The sequence below is a fragment of the Patella vulgata genome, chromosome 4 (genome assembly GCF_932274485.2).
Source record: "Patella vulgata chromosome 4, xgPatVulg1.2, whole genome shotgun sequence".
Lineage (NCBI taxonomy): Eukaryota > Metazoa > Mollusca > Gastropoda > Patellidae > Patella > Patella vulgata.
In genome coordinates this window covers 50,528,245-50,556,068 of record NC_065882.2, presented here as the reverse complement: position 1 = coordinate 50,556,068, position 27,824 = coordinate 50,528,245, and the positions used below count along the sequence as shown (strand labels likewise).

The 27,824-nt window shown below is 36.5% G+C and overlaps 2 protein-coding genes across 6 annotated transcripts in view; one reads left to right on the top strand and one right to left on the bottom strand.

The window, feature by feature from the left end:
- The window catches only part of LOC126818355 (F-box/WD repeat-containing protein 2), a 30,374-nt gene that overhangs the window by 1,087 nt on the left and 1,463 nt on the right, over positions 1-27,824 (top strand). The window contains exons 1-5 of one of the 5 annotated variants that reach the window (XM_050545726.2): positions 12,035-12,120; positions 13,253-13,488; positions 21,896-21,989; positions 22,381-22,585; positions 26,836-27,601. In XM_050545726.2, the coding sequence (XP_050401683.1) occupies positions 13,289-13,488; positions 21,896-21,989; positions 22,381-22,585; positions 26,836-27,601 (1,265 nt within the window). In that variant the 5' untranslated portion in view covers positions 12,035-12,120; positions 13,253-13,288. Of the gene's footprint in view, positions 1-12,034; positions 12,234-13,252; positions 13,489-21,895; positions 21,990-22,380; positions 22,586-26,835; positions 27,602-27,824 lie in introns of those variants that run through there. The other 4 variants (XM_050545728.2, XM_050545724.2, XM_050545725.2 and 1 more) reach the window with 4 other exon arrangements.
- On the bottom strand, positions 993-12,027 carry LOC126818346 (uncharacterized). Its single transcript, XM_050545705.2, has 4 exons — positions 11,922-12,027; positions 2,880-5,924; positions 2,115-2,198; positions 993-1,642 (listed from the first exon to the last, which is right to left on the bottom strand). The coding sequence occupies exons 1-4, from the start codon at positions 11,938-11,940 to the stop codon at positions 1,047-1,049; spliced, it is 3,744 nt and encodes a 1,247-aa protein (XP_050401662.1). The 5' UTR covers positions 11,941-12,027; the 3' UTR covers positions 993-1,046.

Genomic DNA, 27,824 nt, shown 5'->3' with positions numbered 1-27,824 from the left:
TGAAGTGATCAAGGGCCATAACTCTGACAGTAATTATCGGAAATTGCTGAAAATCAATAGGCCTCTTCATCTCATGACCTTAAACACTGTGTATAAATTTAAAGTCAATCGGATATAAACTTTGACCTCTAGAGCGTCCACAAGATTTTTTGAAGTGATCAAGGGTCATAACTCTGGCAGTAATTATCGGAAATTGCTGAAAATCAATAGGCTTCTTCATCTCATGACCTTAAGCAATGTGTATAAATTTAAAGTCAATCGGATATAAACTTTGACCTCTAGAGCGTCCACAAGATTTTTTGAAGTGATCAAGGGTCATAACTCTGGCAGTAATTATCGGACATTGCTGAAAATCAATAGGCTTCTTATCTCATGGCTCCAAACACTGTGTATAAATTTAAAGTCAATCGGATATAAACTTTGACCTCGGACCTCGGATATTAACTTGAGCGTCTAGAGCGTCCACAAGATTTTTCAAAGTGATCAAGGGCCATAACTCTGGCAGTAATTATGGGAAATCGCTGAAAATCAATAGGCTTCTTCGTCTCTTGACCTTAAACACTGTGTATAAATATTAACTTTAGCCTCTAGTGCGTCGCTGGACGGACGGACGGACGGGGGCTACGACAATATACGACCACATTTCAATGTGGGCGTACAAAAATTAAACCATGAAAACGACGAAGATTCGATGGCGGTAAAACAATATAGGCCAGCGAATTTTAAAAGAGCCAATTAGTGCTGTAACTGTGAGTTCTTAGTACCGCCTCTCCATCTATATCAACCTGGGGTTAAGTTGGACGATTTAACAAGTAGTCTGTTATTTATTTATTTTTTTTGCTTGAAGTTAGTCACCTATTCTAAATAAATTGTTTCAACAATTACCTGCTTAAATAGGTGCCCTCTAACTTCAATACTTGCATTCTACAGATAACATTGATGATACGTGTAGATTTATCAGTAAATAAACAAACAGACAGGCTATCAAAATGCTGTAAGAATATTTATTTTAATCAGCGAGGAAATAATCAACGAAAATAAGAATATCATTTTTTGTGGTTTTTGTCCATTTCATTTCGAGACTTATTCAAACTTAAATTATCAACTTCCAAAATTTCAAACAATCTGGGATCAAACGGTTTTGTATGAGGATTCAAGTAATCAGAACCTTTTATAACTGGAATATTGTCTACCACTTTAACGGCCGTAACCGTTTGATTGGTGTGTGCGGTCCGGCCATGGCGATACACTAGAGAAGTTGAATTAGTCTGGTAATCACATATTGAACACTTAAATGGCCGCAATCCCTCGTGGCTTAAAACATGACATGTCAGTGCGGCTTGGTAAGAAGTTTTAAACGAACATCTATCACAGGCGTAGGTCTGAACATCAAAATGAACGGAGGACGCGTGTCTTAATATGTGTTGTTTGGTTTTCGCTCTATGCGGACAAAGAGAACATTGGTACGCTTTAATGCTCTGGTGTGTTAAAAGATGACCATTAAAAGTCTGTTTATTGCTGGTAGAATATCCACAAGTAACACATAAAAAGTCTGGTTCATGACCCCGTTCATGTTCACGATGGGCTCTCAGACTTGGTGTTTTGAAGTCACATCCTTCAAAACTACAAACCAGAAGTTCTCCTGCAAAATAGCAATTATAATAAAAGTAGGTTTTATGGATATTATATTGATATGTAGCATGTATTTACTACACATTTGCTAAAACAAAGGCTATAATTCAGGGCTATAAGGAGGTTAGAAATACAAAATATACCGCCTTCATTTGCTATTTTTGACATAAATTCGAAATCAACCCAGATCTCTGAACGACCTTTTGTCGCCATCATGGCAGACGATATGATGCGTCCACATTAAATGTGGGCGTATACAAAAAACACAGCACCTACTTTCGTTTAGGTGTCATTTTACAAACGTGGCACCAAAAGATTAAATGTGATCAACGTTTTTAAACAACAACGAATGTTACGTCTTTTCTGGCAGCACAGAAACATGGACTTACATTTGATAGATGTATAATAATGAAATTATTAGGCACACCATGTTTAAAATAAATTGCCTGATGTTTATTATTCATGTATTGTAAACTACAAACCTGTATGAGTTCTCATATGATCAGCTAACAACGGATTATCCATGGCAATAAAACCACATTCGCTGCATCTATAGTTTGACTGTTCTGTAAGAGAAAATAAAGGACGCTGGTTACGGTTACCTTAGTCAACAAGGCTTTATTTAATAAGACGGAGAAGGCAAATGAAACACATAGACTTTAAGTGTGGGTGTATAATAATAATAATGATATCGTCATTTATAAAGCGTATTAATACTGAAAAAAAAAAGTTTCTATGGCGCTGATTTTTTGGGTTTTTATATTCACTGATTATTTACAGATCAGAGTTTTCAAACAAGAATGTTTTGAGTTGAGATTTAAAATGGCCCATAGACGCTAATTGTTTCATTGACTGCGGTAGTCTATTCTATAGAAAAGGATCGGCATAAGAAAGGGCACCTTTTCTGGAGATTTTAGAAGATGTTTTATTCTGTGGGGGTTTACAAGACTTCTTATATAAGATGGAGCTTGACCGTTTGAGGCTTTGAAGAAGAAGAGGAGTAACTTGAACTTTTAAGAATTAAAATTCTTTGTTGAATTGGGAGCCAATGCAAAGATTGCGATACCGGGGAGATATGTTGGTGTTATCAAGTTTTAGTGAGGAGTCAAGCTACTCAATTTTGAACATGTTGTAGTTTGTTAATCTGATAGTCTTGCAAGCCGTATAGTAAACCATTGTGGTAATCTAGTTTAGTTGAGATGAATGTGTGAATAAGTATAAAAGAGTGAGCAACAAAGTTATCTTACCGAAATGTTTCATGTTGATGTGTCTGTTCAAAGATGAATTATCTACATAGAAAGTAGGACAATAAGGGCAGATATTTTTGTCTTTGGTATGGCGTTTCACGTGGGCTTTCCATCGCCTCCTGTAGGGGGTCGTAAAGTTACAGTGATCACAAGAAAACACTCCGCCATTGTTGTGAGTGACTGTGAGATGATTCCGGAGCTTAACTAGACTTAGTAATTTTTGTTGACAGAGTTTACAAATATAGACAACCCGCCCCTTTGCCATTTCCGTCATATACTGATCTTCACTTGGCATATCTACTTGATGATATTTTCTGCTTGAATCTTTAGCAAGATCTTTGGTACTTTTCGTTTGAAATTTCACATCTGGCGATGTCCTTTCCACTTCCTGGCATAAAGCTTTACTTTGATTGCTTTTGCATGTGTCTCGTTGCAATATTTCGTCCTTCCGTTTTGAATAGGACTTTCGATATTCAAAACCGCTTTTAGGACACTGGAATGTTCTTAACGACCTCCTTACGCCAGTTTTTCTTATTCCTCGTGGTTCGCACTGTGGACTTGAGTTTACCGGGATTGAACTAGCCTTTAATGTTTCTAAGGGATTTGACTTAACCTCTGATTGCATAGATTCCGTGGGAATATCGGAAGTCCCAACTTTAGAGATAGGATCTAAAAACTCATAAACGACGGAATCTTTAGTTTTGCTACCTTTGTCGTACATTTTAATCTTTTTAACTTCGGGTTCTTCAACCTTGCTGTCAGTGTTATTGCCACACAACTTTGTAATTCGTTTAAGAACTGGTAATCCATTAATTTGTATTTGACAATATTGTTTATCACTATTGTCCTCAGCCGATTTGGTTAATATTTTATCAATATACACCTGTTTCACCTTTTTAGTGTTGGCTTTTGACCTTCTAACGGACATTCTTGTCGATGTTTTGTATCTTGGAACGGGCGCCAGTTTGTCAACCAATTTTGAAATATCGAGTTGTTCTAAATTTTCAGCTTCTATCTCATCGTCAACGACAGAAGCTTCCTCGTCGGTTGTTTCTTCATCTCCATCAATAATGATCACATCTGTTTGAGCAGCTGCATCTTTATCCGGTTTTACCGGGACATAACGGATCTGTGCAAGGCCGTCTTCATGGTTTCCATCAGATGGTTTGGAATTAACTAATTGTTCATGTATGGATCTCTCTTTCAAGTTACCATCACAACCAACTGATGTCCCGTGTATCTTGTAGCCATTTTGAACATTTTCAGCAAATTGTTTTGAATAAATAATGGACGGTTGATGTGTATCACCAACTTCGAAACGTTCTGTACACGGTTTTAAATTTAGAATTAACGGATCATCGCTGTTAAGATCTTCTGTGTTCTGGTCTGATACTAGGTTATAAGTTAAAATTGGTGTTCCAGGAGGGTAAACGACAACGGTTTGGACATTATTGACAGATTTGGTAGGGGCTTTGCAGTCATTATTGTATGTACTTGAACCAGTGAGAGAAATATCATTAACAAAAACACATGTATTTTGGACTTCGGCATGTCCTCTGGATTTCTGGCTACCACAATAATCAAAATAAGCCTTATATTTAGATTTTTGTGGACAGACGTCATCAGCAAAGCTTGGTGATTCTCTTTGGTCACTTCGTCTGTGACTTCGAGATGCCCTATGATTCCTTCTTCTCCGTGATCTGTGTCTGTATCTTATGATCTTAGGACTTTCGTCTATAACTAATTCATCACCAGAACTACACTTGTCATTGTCAAAGATTACGATAGCTTCGCGGACCTTTTCTGACCTGTGATTGGAATCTGTTGATGGAGATTTCACTGTGATCAAGGTTGGGGTCTTGCAGGCTGAAATTAACTCTGTAGTCTGCTCACTGCCACCACTGGATTTAATTGATTGTTCTAACTGTGATATCAGTTTATTAATGTCACCGGCATTTGATCCTTGAAGGGTTTCAATAACCGTTTTGGGTACAGTATCTGTTTTAACAGTCTTCATGTCCAAACCATATCCAAACCTACCATTGCAAGGTGATGCTTCTGGGACATCATCAGAACCAACATTATCCTTTTCACCCCCAAACTCAGAATGAAATTCCTTTTCTGTTTGTGAAGAAGAATCTGGAAAATTATCAACTTGTATCATCAACGGTTCGTTTTCAGATAAATGGCTCTGGTCTGTCTTTTTGTCTACTTCAGCAGACTGGACATTCATATCGTTAACTGTTAGGTCTTGTTGAAGTATGGTTTCAGACACTGGAACACCGTATGGTTCTAAAGACGGGGCACTGTTAGAGTCGTGTAAGGTGTCTTTAGATAAGGAAGCAGGACCTTGAAGAGAATGAGGCCATCCTCCTGGAGAAAACTGTTGATCGTTTAATAAACTTGAGCTGTAGCAACTTGATAATGGTGGGTCTAGTGCGGTTGTTAGAAGACCAGTGTTGTGATCTTTGGGAACAATTTGATTATTACAAGTAACAATGCTCAACTCCACATCTTTTAACATTTTTGATTGTAGAGGAATTGAGATCTTTGATTTATTATCATTTTCCTCATCAGAAGAAAGATTCAAATCAAAAGCACCAGCAACATTATGAGTAGATGCCCTGTTGGGGCTGTCGTGCAATAATGTTTCATCTGGATTACTTGTAGACTCTTCATAAGTACGTGGTATTAATGTCATTTCGTGGCTACTTTCAGGCATTGCATTGTTTAGTGAGCATGCAACTAATGGTAATTTGCTATTACTTTTCTTATTATCTTTTCTTTTCTGATTTTTATTCCTTTTTGGGCTGATAGTTTTTTCAACGTCGCCGATACTGTAATTATCTGTGCCATCTTTTAGATGCATTAGCGTGTCTTTTGCTATAAACTCAAGATATTTCTGTCGGGAACAAGCAAAGGCTTCACATGGAGATTTCAGTGGATCACCATCACAAAGTTCAATATGTCCTTTAAAACCATCTTTGCTCATGAACAGTCCACAACAATTTGCACAGCCAATATAGTTGATACCAACTGCAACCTCTACAAGTAAAAACAATTTAGTGTGTGAGAATAACAACTTCATTTAAGTATGGCTATAGTATTGGCAATAATGTCAGAAAGGTGGTACATACAATTTTTAAGCAGAAGTAATTTTGTCGATAACGAATCAATTGAAAGCTGGCTGTCATTAGGGGGATAAAACAGATGAGGTATTTTCAGGGCCCATAATGTCGTAACTCTGAAATATACCACCAAATTATTGGAAATCTGTAGGTCTCCCCCCTTATGTCCTATATACAATTCTACCACCCTGGGGGACCCGCGTTCGCTCCCTGCGTTGGCCGAGAAAGTTCATCGGGATTTTCCAGCGTGCTTCCTCCTTATCAGTACTGCAGGTCCAAGGGCCTGGCAAGGAACAACGTATAGTCGTTCAGGTGGGTCGAAAAACTGACGTCCCGCATACACATTGGCGTGCAGTTGAATTTAGATATAAGAGTAGGCCGTAGTGCCATCTCATAACATTAAACACGGTGTATAAAAATAGAGTCAACTGGACATCAACTTTAACCTCTAGAGAGTCCACAGTACGGGCGGATGACAATAAAATAACCACATTTCAATGGAAGTATACAGGGTTAATTAGTACTCGTACTGACAACACCTAAGTGCACCAGAGCTCCAAACCTATTGCTGAGTTTATCGTAGATAAAGTAGAATAGCCAAGACTCCAGACTCCAAAAGACTTCTCAAATCCAGAAAGACTGCTAGATACTGCAAAGATCCTTTAGTCCTAAGTAAATTTAAGGTTGCCTTTTATTTTTGCTCTTCCTTTCTTATACCTTCACATGGCATAAGCTTATTTTCTTAGTTTTCCTTTTTATTTTCTTAGTTTTCCTTCTTATTTTTTTAGTTCTCTTAGTTTTCCTTCTTATGTTCTTAGTTTTCCTTCTTATTTTATATTTTATACTTTGTGTTTATACTTTGCCCTGTGCTTTGCTTTTAGGATATTTTTTCTTTATTCTTTTATCATTTTAGTCTTTTTTTAAATCAATTTTTTTATATTTTTTTCTCTAGTGTAAGACTCCATATTTATTTATTTAGTTTACTTTTCTCTCTCTCATCCACTAACAAAGAAGTTCAGTGTCCAAGCCAATCAACTTATTGAGAGAGAGAAAGAGAGAGAAATGGAAATGAAATGGGGTTTAACATCCTACTGTTCTGCTCCTAAACTGGGCTAATGAAGACAGGCATATGCCATACAGTGTGCTATGAGGGAAATTTTGCCTGGGCAACAGCGCTACGGTCTACTCTTATATCGAATTCAAACTGCCAAGGGATCTTTTACGTGCACGCCAAAATGTACACGGGACTTCGGTTTTTCGTCCCATCACTGACAAGGGGGAACCACGTCGTTAGAAAGAAATGGAGTTTAACGTCCACTCGACACAAACTGGGTCATTTCGGGACTAACATATGGTTTAATTTTATTTCAATAATTCCCTTGTGCGTAGGGGTCTTTAGCAGTGGGAGGAAACCGGAGGATCCGGAGAAAACCCAGGAGGTTGGACAGACAACCCAACTCCTTGTCACATACAACTGGGGAATCGAAACCACGCCAGTTGACTCAATGCCAGACTTTATGATACAGCGCACACATGCTAACCATTCAGCCATCCAACTCCCCATAACTGATTGAACTAGTCACAAGCATCTAAAATAATCACTAACAAGCTTAATTGTTTTTACAGCAAACAGGCCTGATTGACTAGCAGCTCTTTGTGGAAAGGGTTAACTACAGTTATATCAGCTTACAACCCTAATCAACACTGTTCAGTCCCTCCTTTTGTTTTCGATTTTTTTCGGCAGTAATAAGAACGATGGCGACAGACTACTTCACCAATGTCCATGGCTGAAGCTTTTAACAGCTCCCCTGCACCAAAGTTCTTTTCTGCAACAAAACGGGGAGAAGAACAGACCCACGTCGTTCTAGTGAGTTTACTGGAAGGCAAGTCCTTACAAGGAGTCAATTCCACATCCAAGCTGAAACCACCAGGGAAATCTATAACGGGAGACCCAATTGGAATCAGAGAAGATGATTGGGCAAATTTCCGTGTAGGCTGCCTTGATGGAAAGAAGAAGACATCATCGACACCAACATCGACGTGTACACTGCCAACATCACAAGTGCAATTATAGGTTCCGCAGATGGCTCCAGTCTAAAGACATCTGGCAGGAAGCCAAGGAATGTCAGAAGGCATTTTACGAAAGAAAGAAGGCACTTTGCCCATGAAAACGCCACTACAACGAAGTCAACCACCCCAACTACCTGAAGTTGAAATACGCTGCAAGAAACACCATCCGTAAGGCACAAAGTGGGCACTGGATGACATTCTGTAATGCGTTAAATCAAAACACGGAAACGGGTGTCGTCTGGAAGAAACTGAACGCCATGAATGGAAAGCGCAGATCATTCAATATACCAAACCTTGATGATGGAGATAAGTACGTTACCAACGCCAATGAAAGGGAAGATCTACTTGCAAAAACATTTAAGCGCAAGTGGAGATGAAAACCAATCACCAGAATTCTTGAAGAGGAATGAAATCTTTTACCCGCAGCACCCTTCATTGAATCTATTGAAGAGACTGAACCAATTAATCTACCCTTCTCTGAGGAAGAGTTAAATAAAGCTCTTTCCCTCAAGAAGGATAGTGCGGCTGGTGAGGACAAAGTAAAGTACTCAATGCTCAAACATCTGCCTAGAAACGCCAAAACAATACTACTAAACTTCTTCAACACACCCTGGCTGAGAGGAGAAGTACCTCGTGTGGATTCCATCACACGTCGATAATAGAGTAAATGAGGAGGCAGATCGAATGGCGGAAAGCCAAAGTTATCCCTCTAATGAAACCGGGGAAAGAGAGGGAAAGAGAGGACAAAGGCAGAGTGCTATCGTCCAGTAAGCTTAACATCCACACCAAACAAAACCTTGGAGACAATGATTAACATCTGACTTCAGTTCTATCTGGAGAGCAACCGACTGATGGACGAAAATCAAAGGAAGGGACGATGGACAATGGACTACTTGGTGAGACTACAGCAAGTCATGTCTCAGCCACACCTCTCGGGACACCGGTTATGTGCCGTGTTCGTAGATTTAGACAAATTCAGACTGGGGATTCAAAGTCTCAGAGAAGAAAACAGTCGGCATGCTTGTGAGTAGGGGTAGTGGGATGAGCAGAATGACTGTGTATAAACGGGAAAACCATTGAGTTTAAGACCAAACCAAGTTCCTTGGCGTAATCTTTGATCGAAGGCTGACCTGGAAACCGCACACCAACTGTAGATACATGTAGATGCTCCAAAATCATAAACTTATTGAGAAAAATAACGGACAGTTCGTGGGGAGCCAATAGAGTTACATTAATGATGGTGTACCATGCTCTAATACGCTCTGTATACTGGGGCTAAGATTTCGCAATTGGGCGAAAGATCCCCAATCAGCCTAAAGAAGACAAGATATGTGAGAGATCCTAGAAAGAAAAGCTTCGGCCAGGGTATCAAGGAAACAGTCAGTCAAGAAACTGTGATAAATGAATACGACCCACCCATGATCGCCCCTCGGACTCAGTCAATTTAGATCTCCTACAGAAAACGGACAAGGCAAACAATCCTATTGCTACACGTGCATTCTCTCTAGAGCACCTGGATGACAACTAACCGTCTGATTACTGGGGCCATGTTTATATGAATGGCTCTCGTAATCCTGAAAGAAAGAGGCACCAGCTCGTTTGAAATATACCTGTCAAATGGGGAACAAGGAATAAGCATGAAACTGCCCAATGACTGTTCGGTGTACACTGCAGAGCTTCTAGCCATCTGGGATGCTATATCATGGATTTCCCATCAAAAGACTAGCAAGTTTGCCATTCCAAGCTACTCTCTGAGCAGTCTGATTTCAATCCAAAATGACAACACAGACTCAAGACCAGAAGTCATTTTGGAAATCAGAAAGCTGTACCAGAAGGTCCTAAAGAAGGGAAGCAAACTAGAACTTGTGTGGATTCCATCACACATTGACAATCGAGGTAATGAGGAGGCAGATCAAATCGCCAACGAAGGTCTCAGGGACACAGCACCACTCCACACCATATAATATAGAAATGGTTCCACTGCTGATGTCTTTTGTCTTGCTCTAAACACAGTAGTAGACCATCGTAAGGCCTTCCGTTGAACAAGTTTTGCAGTCAATTGACTATAAAAAGTTACTGGTCTATGACTCCCCTAATTTCCAATTACACTGACCCCAAACTGTACTGTACATAGCTTAACATATTATAATAAACCAATTCCCATTAAAATAAAAGTGAAACCTTTTAGGTGAAACCTTACCGTATAATTACATGATTTGATTAAACCCAACTACTATGCGAAATTTCTGTTAATTTTAAAATGGTCGCCGAACCAGAATCACATGGTGTTAAATCAAAATGTCACTCGAAAATACAGAAAAAAACGTTCGGTAAGATAGGATTATGATTTCAGTGTTCCACTCTTCACTATTTGTAAATAATTACTTATTTCCATGTAAACTGTGGTGATATGTGTTGAGAATTTTGCAATTGAACTTAATTTTACTTGCTCAAAACCTTGAATAGTGTATCAATTGTAGCTGTAGATAAGAATTAGCACGGCTACAAATTGCAGCTACATAGAATACAGTACCACGGAAATCTACAGTATGGTTAAAAGACAGGTCAATTCAATCTTGGAACTAAAGCCCGTTGAACTTGACATATACAGATTCCGGCAGGGTGACAAGATCTACACGAAAACAGCGATCAATCACCCTAGAAGAGATATATGTAAAGTTATATTGAAACTAGCGGTGTGCGGAGAAGAACGTACCACCAACCATGTCCTGGTAGACTGTGAAGTATACAGGGAGGAGAGAAGGTGACTAGTGGGGAGGATGGAGACCAACAACATATCGCTCAACACTAAGAAGCTACTCTTTGTGAACTCGGGGCCAGATCTGAAGCTGCAATCTTCAAACTAATCCATGATCTAATGACCACGGTTGGATTAAGTAGAATAGTGGAGTAAGGGTGGGTCACGGTCAGACAGGCTCGGCATCTAAACACTAATCCACTAAAAAGACACCAAAACCTGCAGAGTATGATAGTGGAGTAAGGTGAGGCCACGATAAGATGGCTCTGGCACCTAAACACTAAACCCACAAAGATGACATCCAGCAATCCAGAGACGAGACGCATATAGGCCTATGTCCTTATAATGTCTGTACAGATCAACAACAAAAACAATACGTTTTTATATTAAATAAATGGAAGAACTCCCCACTAAACCCACTCCGTGCCGCAAATGGAAAGATTGCTAAATCAGATTCTAAAAACAGTAAGAAGCTTCGGCTCTCCTATGTCTTTTCTGCGATACTACTTCTGTGGAAGCAGACATATAAAGCACCGGGTAGGTAGTAGAAGTATTAGCCTACCATAGACCGGGTAGTGTAATAGTAGTAGTGGACGTATTAAAATAGTTTCATAAAATAATTAATAATGGTGTTGGCATTACGGTATAAGATATTGTTTAGAATGTTCTTGTCATTCGATTTTCAAATGAAGAAATTATTTGCGGTTTGGTTTGCAGTATTGCGATGCAAGGGAGGCAACTCCTTTAATTCAATTTCTGACAAACCATATAATTATTTTTTTTTTAAAAAAATACTACAAGAAATTGCCAGATCCATTGTTTACTGTGTCATACGACAGAAGAAAACACAAACAACTAGGGTAGGCTAATGCCGACTGGAAAAAGTCCAACAAATAAACTTGTCTTTGGAGACAGGGAGAGGTGATCGCAGCCTGATCAAGTGAAAATATAACCCTGTCGTAGCCTACGTCTATTATTAATAATATTAATTATTATGGCGATTGTTCCTTTCCCCTTCACCTTGCCTTAAGTCATAGGCTAAGAGATTTTCAGAATATCTTTCATCATATCTTTTTATATACTTACTCATTCTGAACCCACACATAGGTCTATGTATAAATAAATGATATTTTTCTCATTATTTACTTCATATTCTCCAAAGGTCTTCGTTGTAGAGTTGCCTGCCCTTTGTTTGTACGTGGCGCCACTGTATAATTGTCAAACCCGAATTTTTGTTTTATATTTCGATTTTTGACAACATGTGAGGTTGGCATCCGAAAAGATGGTTAGAGAAACAGTTTTGACATAATTCCCTATTATTTTGTGATACATAATTAGTGACTTGCAGGAATAAGAGAAACAAGCAAAAAAAGAATCCCTTTTCTGGGTGGGTATAAGGTAGGAATAAAGGGAAGATAAGCATATCAGCAACGCATAAAGGAGGCAGACCACCATTGACTTCAATTTTCAATGTTAATTCTGGCCTCTTTGCCCACCTCCAACTTTTCCCCAAATTTTCGTTGGAATGAATGCTTTTCACTACAGACAGAGGAACAAATAATCATGTTTTTGCACTAAAATTTGTATGAGGTTGACCACCAAAATTTTGAGATACACAATTAACTTGAAGAAGCATACGACTGTAAGTAAAAACATGTAACTAGTTGCCGTACATATCACCGTAGCCAACCTGATTACCCTGTTATCCTTCCGCCTCAAAATCATGAATATTTACCAAAACCTGGCAGAAAATGTTAATTCAATCAAACCCTCTTCGTCCATTCTAGACCAAAAAATCAACAAAAATGGGCATGCAAAAGGGGAGAAAAGAGAGAGAGAGAATTGCTATAAATACATAACATGTAGACGAACTACAATTCGTCGGTACCGAGATGGTGAAATTTAATGGTGGTCTGCCTCCTATATGGTTTCAGACTGGTTATTCTCTTGTTATTATTTCAATGACAATTTAATTCTATTTCTCTGCCTCTGTCATTTTTTTTAACATTCCAATGATTTTAACCATTATTCCCTTTATTATGAATCTTTCCTTTTTATCTGAGTAGCAGAGCTACTGTATATATTGGTCCGATTGGACTTACATTATAGATTAATTGGTCCAAGTGGTCTTTGGGTTGATCCGAATAGCAGAGCTAAATATTAGTCCGAGTGGTCTTACAATATATATTAATTGGTCCAAGTGGTTTTCTGGGTTGTTCCAAGTGGTTTTTTGGGTTGGTCCAAGTGGTCTCTGTTTTAGTCCAACTGGTCTCCTTTTTGGTCCGACCGGTCTTAGTCCGAGTGGTCTTTGGTCCGAGTTGTCCGGATACCAAATTAATGTCAAACACAAACTGACAAATTTAGTTTTCTTAGCCAGGTATATCTTTATTTCAACTGTAGAATCTTTTTTTTTTCAGGTTAAGAAGGTTACAAACTACTAGTGTGTAGTTAGGATGTCAATAAAAGATGAAGGGTTTTGTACTTGGTTACATAACACTGTGGATAAATTTATTAGTTTATCCAACTGTCAAAGAAATGAAGCACTTGATACCTTGATAAATGCATCAGGTGCTGAACAGTTAACACATTTAGCAGATGTTCTTCCATCTCTAATTTATAGAGATTTTCTAGTGCTTTTACCACAAGAAATCAGGTAGGCTATAGTAATAAGAAATATTCACATTCTTAATATTATATTTACAATGGAACAAATATACTAATAGAATCACCCTATGGTTAATTAACATACCATCTACAGAAACACACTGTTACACAGGTTTTCACCTCAAGGGTTGATTAATTCATTAAACCCATTTATTTGAGATATGCACAACTTCGCCTCTAGAGTTAGATTTATATACTTCAAACAAGGGTCTAGGACAACTGCCGATGGGACAATTTATTAGGGTTTCACACTGCGTAGCCAGTGTGAAACACTATTGTTTTTGTTAAGATTATTATTCTTCTTCTTATTATTATTATTTTTTTTTTCCGCTTGAGCATATCTCGGAAACTATTTGTCGGATTGACTCGATGTCTTCGGTTTGACTGGGAATGTGGGTGTGACTTAGAGATTAAAGCTATTTCGAACTTTCTATGACAATGCGAAATGTCCGAAATCACCGAAGTTGTAGTTTTTTTAAATATTGCCGTAATATTAACAATAATTGTCGAATTTTAACATTTGATACATTTTGACATAGCCTGAGACACGGTAAATAGCTACGATTATTTAGATTTTTGATTTTCGATTAATCTTCGAAGATATTAGGCGCCAAATTTTGAAAATTTAAATTTTGACAAAAAACTTTTTTATTTATGAATATTTTTTTTATGGTGCTTTACCCATAATTATAGGGTCATGTGATTTGAGCAAAAATATGAAAAATGTTTGTATCGATAATTCAACTTGGCCGCTATTGGCTAATTCAGTTTATGGGTTCTAGGTTAATTATTTATGGCTCGATTTGTATAAAACAAAGTTCATATGCTCAATGGTGCAAAGTCTCGACTTTTTTATTACCGATAAAGCTTTCTGTCAGCAGCGGAAATGACGTAATTTTGACCAAAACTACTATTTTGGAGGTTAGGAAGGTCTTTTCGCAAGCAAATATTATTTTTTTAAAATAAGTAAAAAGTAAGAAGATGCGCCATGTAAAGGCGCAAAAAAAGTCAGAAGCAAGTTTTTTAAATTCGTTTTCATTTTTGCGTCATTTCGATTTAAAGGTGGAAAAACAATGTAAAATTGAACTATTTACAACCCATTCAGGCGTTTCAAATTTTAAAATATTTCTTTGTGACTTTCATAAACTTATACATTGTAGCATTAATTCATACGAAGAGAATCTATCTCAAAATTAGTTTGTAATATGAGCAGTTGCCGAGAAATGGTCAATTTTGCAAGTGTCACTTTTTACGCTATTTTGCCTGTAAAAGAGTCAATTATTATTGGATTTTCATTAAAATGATACCATTTGATACGTAATGTCAATTGTGACTAGGTCAAACCAATTTAACATTTTCAATATCAACGGAAATCACGTAATTTGGGCAAAAACTATATTTATAGTTTTCGAAACAAATAATTTATTCAGATGAGTCGTATTTGTTATTTGTTCAATATTTGGATAGTTGATTCCAATCAACTAATAGAATGAACCCATAGGATCATATAGATATCACAAAATGGTTTCTAACTTGTTCAGTTGCGGAGAAATAGGCGATTTTCAACAGGTCATTTCTCAAGGTTTTTGGTCCATAAAAGTGTCAATTATTATTCGATTTTCATAAAATGTTCACTGTGTGATACCTAATGCCATTTACGATTTCATACAAGTAATTTAAGATTTTCATTATCACTGGAAGTAACGTCATTTTGGCAAAAACTGTATTTTTAGCCTTCAAAACAGATATTTTATTCAAATGAGTCTGATTTGTTATGTTTTTAAAATTATGATATTTGATTCCAATCAGCAATAGATTGAACCCATACGATCATACAGATACCAGCAAATGGTTTCTAACTTGTACGGTTGCAGAGAAATAGACGGTTTTCTACACATGGCAATTAGTATTCGATTTACATAAAATTTTCACCATGCGATGCCTTATGCCATTTCTGATTTCATAAAACTAATTGAACATTTTGATTATCATCGGAAGTACTGTACACTTACCTGTAAAAAATGTATAAAATGAATTGATATTGCTGGATTTGGTTGATTCGGCGTCCATTTTATTTGATGTGTGCAATGCTTATTGGTACCGGAAGTGACATATGTTTAGGGTAACGTGGCACTGGTGAAACCCGTCATTACTGCTTCGCAGTTCTAGTTATTTATTGTTTTTATTATAGTTTATAACTGTTGATTTTATTGCCAGTGATTTTATTTGTTCTTGTTAGTATAGTTTATTTAATGATAAATGAGGCAATAGTTATAAACTATACGTAAAAAAAAAAAAGATCTATATATGTAATCATTATAAAAACATAACTGTTAATCTTATTGTATTGCCAATAATTTCATTGGGTTTTTATGCACGCACATTTTCATGTGGATGTATATTGTCGTCGCCCCTGTCTGTCCGTCTATCTGTCTGTCTGTCTGTCCGTCCACAATTTGTTTGTGGACACTCTACCGGTCACAATTTTCATCTGATTTTGACGAAACTTAAAATATAGGTCTATCTCCCAAAATTGGCATACATCAGACCATAACTTTCTGGTTATGGCCCCTGATTGTTCGAAAAAATCGCATTTTTAGCATGTAGACCCGCTAGAAATCAAAATTTGTATTCAATTTTAAAAAACGTTTAAATATATCACCGTTACACATCAATGAAGGTTGAGTTTGAGGTTTAAAAATCTGACCAAAACTGCCAGACAAAATGCCCGCTCCTTAACACTGTAACCCAGGTATCGTTCAATCTTGTGTATCTAGCACTAATTTCTTTCACATTCGTTTAATATCAAATCTTTGTTTAAAAATTCGTAAAAATTGTTTAAAATCACCAAAATCATCTAATTTGCACATGTGTCCAGTTTAAAGCTGACTGATTAATTTTGATAATGAGTGTCCAATTTACAAGTATTTAATTTCCTGATCACTGTTCAAAAATTAATCATTATACATCATTAATCAATTGGGTTGTTTATTTTTTAACAATGATTGAGAAATTAAACACTTGTAAATTGGACACTCATTATCAAAATTGAATGGTCATCTTTAAACTGGATAGAAGTACAAATTAAATGATTTATGGTGATTTTAAACAATTTTTACAATTTTTAAACAAAGATTTAATATTAAACGAATGTGAAAGAAATTAGTGCTAGTTACACAAGATTAAACGATACCTGGGTTATAGTGTAAATTGTACGCAAATAGTGTAAAAGTATGTAATACCAAGGTTGTGGACACGCTAGAAGTCACAATTTTTAAACGATTTTGAGGAAACTTGACATGTATGTTTATAATCCAAAGATCGTGGTTCCTTTTGATTTTTGCACATATGTAAAAGTATGTAATACCAAGGTTGTGGACACTCTAGAAGTCACAATTTTTATCCAATTTTAATGAAACTTGAAATGTATGTTTATAATCCAAAGATCATGGTTCCTTTTGATATTTTTGCATATGTAAAAGTATGTAATACGAAGGTTGTGGACCCTCTAGAAGTCACAATTTTTATCCGATTGTGATGAAACTTTAAATATATGTTTATTATTTGCGCATTTCAGACCATAAATTTCTGGATTATGCCAACTATGGCCCATGATTATACGAAAAATCGCTTTTGTTTTTAGCTTGTTCTCTATCCATCTCTTGCCTGGCAACTGCTGGTTTTAGTATAGTTTATTAATTGATGGATGAGAACAATACCTGTAATCATTATCAAAACATAACTGAGCAGTGCCTGAGTTACTTCCCTTGTGCTTTAAATCTGTATGGAAGAGCTCTGTCATCCTTCTGTGATGTTTAGTTTGTGAAATTGTGCATGGATATGCATTCAAGTATTGTGATTATGATGTTCCATTGGATTTAGCTGTGGAATGCATATATTACTGAAAATCAGACATTTGTGCAATTTCTAATGTTTTTGATCAGAAAAAAAATTAACTCATCTGAGCAGATTTCAATTCCCATGGGCTATAGATGTGAACAATTCTTACACTCAAACAATGAAGTGACTAAAGTTAACCCTGACCTTTAAACACATTAGGCCTTTTTAAATATGGTTCTACAAAGAGGGGGAAGAGAGGTGGAAAAAAAGTTTAAATCATTTCTATCCAATTCTTTGTGTAGCTTAGCACAATATCAAGACTCAAATTCTTATTCCACACTAAATCTGTGCCTTTTGAATGCAAGATCTCTCAAAACTACTAACAACATCTGATCAGCCTATCATTCTAGGTGACTTTAACATTCATATTGACCATGAAAATGATCACCATTCAAAACAATTCCTGCTTTTTCTTGATTCCTACGACTTAAAGCAGTATGTAAAGGAAGGAACACATAAGCAAGTTCATACTTTAGACTTGGTGATTTCTAAATCATCCTCCACTTATATCTGCAATGTCCATGTGAAGGACCACTGCTTTTCTGATTATCTCAGCATTTTTGTTCATCTCAATATACCTAAACCTCAACCTAAACAAACTACACTACCCTACAGGAAGTGTCGTAATATTGACCTCAAACATTTTGTAGGGGACTTCAACTTGCCAAACATTAGCCAACAACTTGGATCGGTTTCAGAACTTAATGGGAGTACTCGATTGTCAGTCCGGAACATCCCGAATTGACAGAATTGCAATCAAGTGATATCGAATTCAGTCCTGTCACAGTTCTGCCAGTCCCGACAGGTGAAGTGATGTGAGTAGAATCATGACGTATTTTAAGTAACACATATGTTTCAGCTGCCATGATTGGTTGAGATGTTTTTTATGCAGTCTACACATGCGTTGTACTCCAAAATACTGCCTTTCACTCGATGACATTATTTTCGGAATTGGGAGAATTTAATTCCAGAACGTTCAATCGAGTATCCCTTATGACAGGTGGTCTTTCCTTAACAATTCCCTCCAAAGTGTACTTGATGTTCACGCACCTCTGAAAAAAACAATCAATTATTGTTAGGTCCAATACCAAAAGGTTCACAGACGATCTCCAAAATTCCAAACAAGAGTGTAGAAAAGCTGAGAAGACTTGGAAGCGATCCAAACTCGAAATCCATCATCAAATATATCTGGAGAAACATAAATACAACAAAGTCATAAGTCAAGCTAAAATACAACATTTAAAGGAAGCTATTATTAACAATGGTAACTCAAAGGTGCTGTTCAATGTCTTCAAAGAACTGTCAAATGAAGGCACCGCTGACATCCTCCCAGCATATCATAAAGTAGCTGACCTGCCTGAATTATTCTCTGAATGCTTTGATTCTGAAATTTAAAAAAATTTGAGATCAATTTCTTCCATCATTTGTTATCTCAAAGGCTGCTAGCCCTGCCTCTGAACCAACTAACACATTTTATTTCAAAACTGGTTCCCACGAGCATGTTAAGAGTTAATCACTTTGGCACCAGCAAAGTCATGATACAATTCCAACTTGGATTCTTAAAAAATGTGTGTCTTGTTTTGCACCATTACTGCTGCCTCTTATTAATTTGTCATTGACCATTGAAACATTTCCTCTGTATCTCAAAACTGCACTTGTTAAACCCTTGATCAAGAAGCCATCTCTTGATTATAACAATTTCAAAAATTATCGACCTGTTTCGAATGTCTCTTTTGTTTCAAAACTGCTGGAAAGGGTGATCTCCGTTCAACTAAAGGAACATTTAGCACATTGTAACCTGCTTGAACCATTTCAGTCGGCTAACAGAGAAGGACACAGTACTGAAACTGCATTACTATGCATACACAATGATGTTTTGCAGAGTATGGATAAGAAATATACAGTTCTGTTTGTGCTGCTTGATTTGTCTGCAGCGTTTGACACGATAGACCACAGCATCCTTCTGCATCGTCTCAAATACAGATTGCTTCTGTCAGATCCGGCTGTAAACCTGATACAGTCATATCTATCGGACCGAAGTCAAGTAGTATGTGTACAAATCAGTAAATCTAAACCAAACCATATGCGATATGGTGTCCCTCAGGGCTCGGTTCTTTGTCCACTCTTGTTTTCAGTCTACACTCTTCCACTAGGGGACATCAGGCAGTTTGACACCGATTTTCATTTGTTTGCCGATGATACCCAATTGTACGTCGCAGGACCTCTATGTGTCATTCAGAATTGATAAGCAACTCGCCCTTGAAAAGTGTTTATCAAAAATAAGTGAATGGATGTATGAAAATTTTTTATTCGCCCACATTTTCATGTGGACGTATATTGTTGTCGCCCCTGTCCGTCCATACACAATTGTTTGTAAACACTCTACAGGTCACAATTTTTATCCTTGAAATATAGGTTTATCACCCTAAGATCTCGATTCCTTTGGATATTCGCGCATATCGGATCATAACTTCCTGAATTATGGCCCTTGATTGAAAAAAAATCACATTTTTAGCTTTTGGTTCCTGTAGAGGTCACAATTTTTATCCGATTTAAAAAAATTATGTGAATGTATCACAATTACACACTAAGATCTTGGTTCCTTTTGATAATCGAAAATACCTGAACTTAACTTCCTGGATTATGGCCCCTGATTGGTCGAAAAATTTAGCTTGTGGATTCTCTAGAGGTCACAATTTTAAAAACCGTTTAAATACATGTACATCACCATTCCACCATAATGAAGGTTGAATTCGAATTTCAGGAAAATCGAAATGAAACTGCCCGACAAAATGGCCGCTCTTTGTACTCAAATTGTGTAGAAGTGTGTAATACGAAGGTTGTGGACCCTCTAGAGGTCACAATTTTTATCCGATTTTGGTGAAACTTAACACATATCTTTATATCCCAAAGATCTCAGTCCTGTTTGATATTTGCACATTTCAGGCCATAACTTCCTGGATTATTGTGTTTGTTTTTAGCTTGTTCTCTATCTATCTCTTGCAAAATATGGCCATATCCTGCCTGGCAGCCACTGGTTAAAATTAAACACAGACAAAACTGAATTTTTGACACTTGGTTCAAAGAAGGTACTTTCATCACTACAAAGTAGCACTCTTATTGTTGGAAATGATAACATTACATCTTCAGCTTCCACTAGGAACCTTGGTGTAATTTTTAACAGCACCATGGACATGACACAACATATTTCTTTAATCTGCAAATCTTCCTTCTATCAACTCTACAGGATCAACAGAATTTGTAAATACCTAGATACAGATACAACTAAAACCATTGTATACGCTCTGATCACACCTCGGCTGGACTATTGTAATTCATTACTGTTTGGCATCCCCTGCATCAACTTTACAGCGTCTTCAAAAAATTCAAAATACTTCCACCCGTATTATAACCAGAACGAAACCATACATGTATGAGCACATCACACCAGTACTGAAAGTGAAAGATTTACACTGACTTCCTATCAATCAACGCATTAATTACAAAATACTTTTAATAACTTACAAATGTTTAAAGCCAAACACCACCTCTCCTTCCTACCCCCAAAATCTACTTCACATAAAAGCATCACAAAGAGAACTCCGTTCTTCAAACAAAATTTTAATTAGAAATTCCGAGATCAAACTATGTTAAATGTAGAGACAGATTCGTTTCTGTTGAGCACTGCTCCTAAACTGTGGAAAAGGCTACCAAAAAAACACCCATTTAGTGCAGATGATGGGAAGAATCTGGCATAAATGTGACAGATTAACTCAGTGCCAGTGAGCAAACTTTTGGATACAAATCCATTATTATTATTATTACTAAACATTGTCCGTAAGTTCAACAGTCACCATGTGTTGGACTATTTTGCGGTATTGCACACCATATTCATCTGTGATAACTTTGTGTCAGTGAGTGCTATTATAGTCAGTCAGTCACTTAGTAAGTGCTATTATAGACAATGTGTTAAGTAAACTGAACCTGTGTGTTAATAAATAAAGAATATTTAATTATTAAGCATTGGTTAATTTTAGCAAAAAGGACATAAATAAAGAAAAACAAATGATATCATCGGCAGTTGTCCTCACTGGCTGTTGTCCTGCTGGCTGTTGTCCCCCCGGCAGTTGTCCTGCTCCCTGCAAACATACACATAAAACCGTTCCTACCTGTGGCTGTTCTCTTTCGCTCTGGTTTAGAGGTATTACATCAAGATAAGGTGTTGTTCAGATTCTACCTCCAAAGTGATCTTTTTAAAATGCATAACTTATTTACTCACCTGATAACAGTTTTAGGACCCCTAAAAAACCAGTAAGATATATGTCAGCATGATATGCTACACATGCAATAGTCACCTAAATGGACTAAATCAGGCATTATTATGTTTTTCATTTAGCATACTCTGCTCATTTTATCTGTGGCACTGTTGTAGCCTGATCTCAGTTAAGCATTTTCAATTTAATTCCTAGTCTTATATTAATAATTGTGTTTTTCAGATATCATGTATTGAAGTTTTTGGATGGAAAATCATTAATTAGATGTTCGCAAGTCTCACCAAAATGGAATCACATCATAAACAGTGCATCCAAGGTTGAAATACACACACACTAAATTAGTACAATTAAAAGTTGAAATATACCTTGGATATCACTTCAGATTCATTGAGTAGTAAATAGAATTTTGTCAGATTTATGCTAGTGTTATCAAAATGCTTTTTACATCTCTGCTGGAGTGGTAAAATAGCGCTGTGATGTTTTGTTTTAGAGTGACCAATATGATTGGAATAACACATCTGGTTTAAGATATCAAGACTAAGATATCTGTGATGTTTTGTTTTAGAGTGACCAATATGATTGGAATAACACATCTGGTTTAAGATATCAAGACTAAAATTAAAATATATATATTCCTAACTATTTACCACTGGAAGATGAAAATTATTGTTAACTATTAACATCGGCCATTGTAAACTCTATTTCAGGTGTGGTGGGAGAAGATGCTCGCAATTGGATCTGTAGATATTTTGTATTGTTCAAAGGATACTTCAAAATATATACATCTTTACAGACAGATAACTAGACTATTTAGATATTGTTCTACTAAAAGATGTATTGATACTCGTAAATTGACTAGCCATGAGAGTAGAGTCATGGCTATCAGTTATAAAAATGGGAAAATTGCATCAGGTAGGCGTAGCTGAATTTTTTATTGTCCCCCACCTGCTGAAGAAAGCAAGGGATTATTAAAATAGGTTCATGTGTGGTGTTGATCTGTCCGTCTGTTCGTTCGTCCATCGCACATTTTGGGATACAAGTCAGAGTGATGAACCTTGGTAGTTTCTTTACAACAATACCTGGACTGAGTTTGATAATGAGCAGGCTCTGTTCAAGTTAAGCATATGATTAGCAATTTGTTTGGTTGAGACTTAGGAGCATGATCGGAATCTTAACTAAGTTCGATGATGAGTATTTTCTGCTAATGCTAAGTAGAAACTTCAATCTGATTGGTCTGAACCATGGAACCAAATGACTCTTTTTTGTCCCCCGCCTTTCGAAGAAAGCAGGGGACTATTAAAATGGGTCCGTCTGTCTGTCTGTCTGTCTGTCTGTCTGTCTGTCTGTCTGTCTGTCTGTCTGTCCGTCTGTCTGTCCGTCACACTTTTTGGGACACAATAACTCTCTTCCTAATTGAGCTAGAATGTTCAAACTTGGTGTATGTGTTTATTAGGTCAATGCCTTGATGGAGTTCGAAGATGAGCATTTTCCGCTTAGGGTAAGCAGAGATAAGCAATTTGATTGGTTGATGCTTTGGGACACGATAACTCTCTTCCTAATTGGGCTAGAATGTTCAAACTTGGTGTATGTGTTGATTAGGCTAATGCCTTGATGGAGTTCGAAGATGAGCATTTTCCGCTTAGGGTAAGCAGAGATAAGCAATTTGATTGGTTGATGCTTTGGGACACGATAACTTTTAATTGAGCTAGAATGTTCAAACTTGGTGTATGTGTTTATTAGGTCAATGCCTTGATGGAGTTCGAAGATGAGCATTTTCCGCTTAGGGTAAGCAGAGATAAGCAATTTGATTGGTTGATACTTTGGGGCACGATAACTCTCTTCCTAATTGAGCTAGAATGTTCAAACTTGTTGTATGTGTTGATTAGGTCAATGCCTTGATGGAGTTCGAAGATGAGCATTTTCCGCTTAGGGTAAGCAGAGATAAGCAATTTGATTGGTTGATGCTTTGGGACACAATAACTTTAGTTCTAATTAAGTGAGATTGATGAAACTTGGTGTATAGTTTCATTACAGTAATACCTTGACTAAGTTTGATAATGAGCATTTTCTGCTCAGGGTAAGCAGAGCGATACGCAATTTGATTGGTCGAGACTTTGGAAAACAATAACTCTCCTACTTTGATTGTCCCCCGCCTTTCGAAGAAAGCAGGGAACTATTAAAATGGGTTCGTCCGTCTGTCTGTTTGTCTGTCTGTCCGTTCCGCTTATTTGTGATAAATTTATATGTGTCCTCTAATTATTTTCATATTTCGGCGGGGGACATCAGCCTCACTGTTGGCTTGTTCTAATTGATGTATTATTATATTCAAACTTGGTTTAGGTGTGTGAATGTCTTGACAAGATGTTTGATGATGAGCATTTGCTGCTAAGGCTAAGCAGATTGGTTGAGCCTTTGGAACACAATAACTTTGATTCTAATTGGGTGAGAGTTTGATGTAGTTTCATTACATAAATATCTTGAATACATTCGCTGCTGAGAGTTTTCTGCTTAGGCTAAGTAGCATTAAGTGATTTGATTAGTCAGGATTTCTGCTTTTGATTAAGGTAGAATGTTCAAACTTGAGTTCCAGTTCACTGATTAACATTTTCTGCATAGGCCAAGAAGAGATAGGTAATTTGATTGGTTGATGCCATAGGACACAATAATTTTAATTCTAATTGAGGCAGAGTGATGGAGTATGGTTTCAATACATAAAAACCTTGACTTAGTATGATTATAAGCATTTTCTGCTTGGGTTAAGTATAGATAAGCAGTTTGTGTGTTTGATGGTTAAAAAACATAAATGTGCAATTAAATGTTATCAATTTATTTTGGGATTGAGGCAGAGAACATCAGTCTCACTGTTGGCAGTTCAAATTATTATCAAAGCTAATTTTTTGTATTAAGAACCAGGGAATATTACTGTTTTGGCATTAACATTTTCAAACCATGCAAAGATCAACTGTAATGTGCTCAGAGAGATGTATATTCAAGTTGTATGTAGAATTGCCTAGAAATCTGTCAATTGAGAAATAAATTGACAATTTAGGAACAAATGTACTTTGTTCGTTTAATTTGATCATGAACCCTGACCTATCCATGTCTTCCATAGATATTATGTTAATGAAAATGAAGCCATATAATCCAAATTAACATACGTTTGTTAATTTAAACAAAATACAGTTATAAAAATGAACTGCTAAACCAATCATTCTCAATTACATGTAGGCCTATAACAACTGTCACTCAAAAGTTGGATGCATTTTGTTCTTTGACAGCATCCTTTAATTTAGTTATCATCACTTTGGGAAAAAGGAAATGAAATGAAATTATAAGGAAAATAGTCGGATTAGAAAATACATCACAAACAATGCAACAAAAACTTTAATCAATTCATACTGTATGTCAGGCCAAGACTAGATAATTTCAATTCTTTGCTCTCTGGTGTTCCTAACCCATTAATGTATAAACTGCAAAATTCCATAGCTAGGTTAGTAACTCAAGATAAACTTTCATCTCATATTTCTCCCATATTGTATAATCAACATTGGGTAAGCTGAAAATACTCCTTACTTATAAATGCTTAAATAACCAGTGTCCCTCATATTTGTTTGAGCTCCTTGAAACTATATTTCAAAAAGAAATCTCAGATCTGCAATGGACCCATGTTTATTGTCCCCCGCCTTTCGAAGAAAGCAGGGGACTGTTGAAATGGGTTTGTCTGTCTGTCTTTCCATCACACTTTTTGGGACACACTTTTTGGTGTAGGTGCTTATTAGGTCTATGCCTTGATGGAGTTGGAAGATGAGCATTTTCTGCTTAGGGTAAGCAGCGATAAGCAATTTGATTGGTTTATGCTTTGGGACACGATAACTTTAATTCTAATTAAGTGAGAGTGATGAAACTTGGTGTATAGTTTCATTACATCCATACCATGACTAAGTTTGATAATGAGCATTTTCTGCTCAGGGTAGGCAGAGCGACAAGCAATTTGATTGGTCGAGACTTTGGAACACAATAACTCTCATTCTAATTGAGCTAGAATGTTCAAACTTTGTGTAGGTGTTTATTAGGTCAATGCCTTGATGGGAGTTCGAAGATGAGCATTTTCGGCTTAGGGTAAGCATAGATAAGCAATTTGATTGGTTGATGCTTTGGGACATGATAACTTAGTTCTATTTAAGTGAGAGTGATGAAACTTGGTGTATAGTTTTATTACATCAATACCTTGACTAAGTTCGACAATGAGCATTTTCTGCTTAGGGTAAGCAGAGCAATAAGCAATTTAATTGGCCGAGACTTTGGAACACAATAACTCTCTTTCTAATTGAGCTAGAATGTTCAACCTTGGTGTAGGTGTTATTAGGTCAATGCCTTGATGGAGTTCGAAGATGAGCATTTTTTGCTTAGGGTAAGCAGAGATAAGCAACTGGATTGATTGATGCTTTGGGACACAATAACTTTAATTCTAATTAAGTGAGAGTGATGAAACTTGGTGTATAGTTTCATTACATCAATACCTTGACTAAGTTTGATAATGAGCATTTTCTGCTCAGGGTAAGCAGAGTGACAAGTAATTTGATTGGTCGAGACTTTGGAACACAATAACTCTCATTTTAATTGAGTTAGAATGTTCACAGGTGTCAATTAGGTGAATTCCTTGTTAGAAGAATGTTCTGTTCATTTAGTAATCAATCATTTTATTTTCAAGGCTAAAGCCCCTCTTCTACCTACCTTAAGATATTAGAATCTGGTCATCATTGGCATTATTTAAAAAAAATATTGAAAAGACACTTTTTCTTAGGGACTTTGCCTCAGTAATACATCACTGTAATATGTGCATAAAAGCAAATTTTTAAATTAGTTCTTATTGATTATTAATGCTAGATGCAATTTGTAAGATTTTATGTTGATTTCAACTTTTACATGTATCTCTTATTTTTATTTTAGTTTATTTTTTTATTTGTATACCATATTTTGTAAAGTTGTGCACTATAAAAATGTACAATAATAATATTAATCTCACCACTGACATAAGAAAACCACACAGGAAAATCCTGAGGAACTTTCTCGACTAACACCAGGATCAAACATGGGACCTCCAGGTTAGCAAATCAGCTCTTAATCCTCTTATTAATAATAACATGAATTTATGATTTCAGGTTCAGATGATCATACAGTAAAGATATGGGATGCTCACACAGGAAGATTATTACATTCCATTAATACACATACAGTTTGTGATCTGTGGTTTGATGATAAACAGGTCTATACTTCTTCTTTTGATTGTACCAATGCTTGTTGGAACATTGCCTCTGGTAGCATGAGACATCAACTAGTCGGTCATACATCAGCTATATTCAGTATTGATGTTGCAGATGATCATAGTATGATCTTAACCGGATCATCTGATAAGTCTGTTAAACTTTGGTCCCTGGCAGCTTTACAACCTGTGCTAGTCACTACACTACAACACTATCACCGAGAATGGGTAACTAAGGTCAAATTTTTGACCACAAATGGAGAAACAAACTATAAAGAGAATGTTACATTTGCTAGTGTTGATAAACAATCATGTTTCATATGGAGACAAATATCCGAAGGGGAGATAGGCCGAATTCATACTTTACATTCCAAACAGGGAAGCCAGTACACAAATTTCCTTCATCATAAAAGTGATAGTTTTGCTCTGTGTACCTGGAGTGATAGTGAATTAAACACTTATATTACAATATATTCATTCAGTGACGATAATATGATACAGTTACAGAATATCAAACTTGGTCCTAATATACCTCTACGTGCCCAGTTACTTGGTGTTGGTAAAAAATTTGCTGTTTTAACTGGTTCCGCTGATATAGATGCTTTGTATGTATATAACCTAATTCTAGAAAAATGTGTTACTAAAATTCCAATTCCGCCTTGTAGGTAATGTATTTTCTCTTTCTTATTATTAGTTTGTAGAACATTTAAATTCAGTAGGCAATGATTCATATGGTTTCTAACTAGATTAAAACATTGTGATTTTTCACTTCGATCTACTATCGGAAATTAAATTTGGTCCTGATTAGTTAAACAATATCACTTCAAACAATTTTTCTGGGTGTGAAGATTGTGGTCACGTGAGAGGAGAGGTCTGTATGCAGGACAG

Coding starts and splice junctions, on each gene's coding strand:
- LOC126818346 (XM_050545705.2), bottom strand. Junction 2,199..2,879: donor CATCAACATGAAACATTTCG/GTAAGATAACTT, acceptor TTTCTCTTACAG/AACAGTCAAACTATAGATGC. Junction 1,643..2,114: donor TCATATGAGAACTCATACAG/GTTTGTAGTTTA, acceptor GCTATTTTGCAG/GAGAACTTCTGGTTTGTAGT.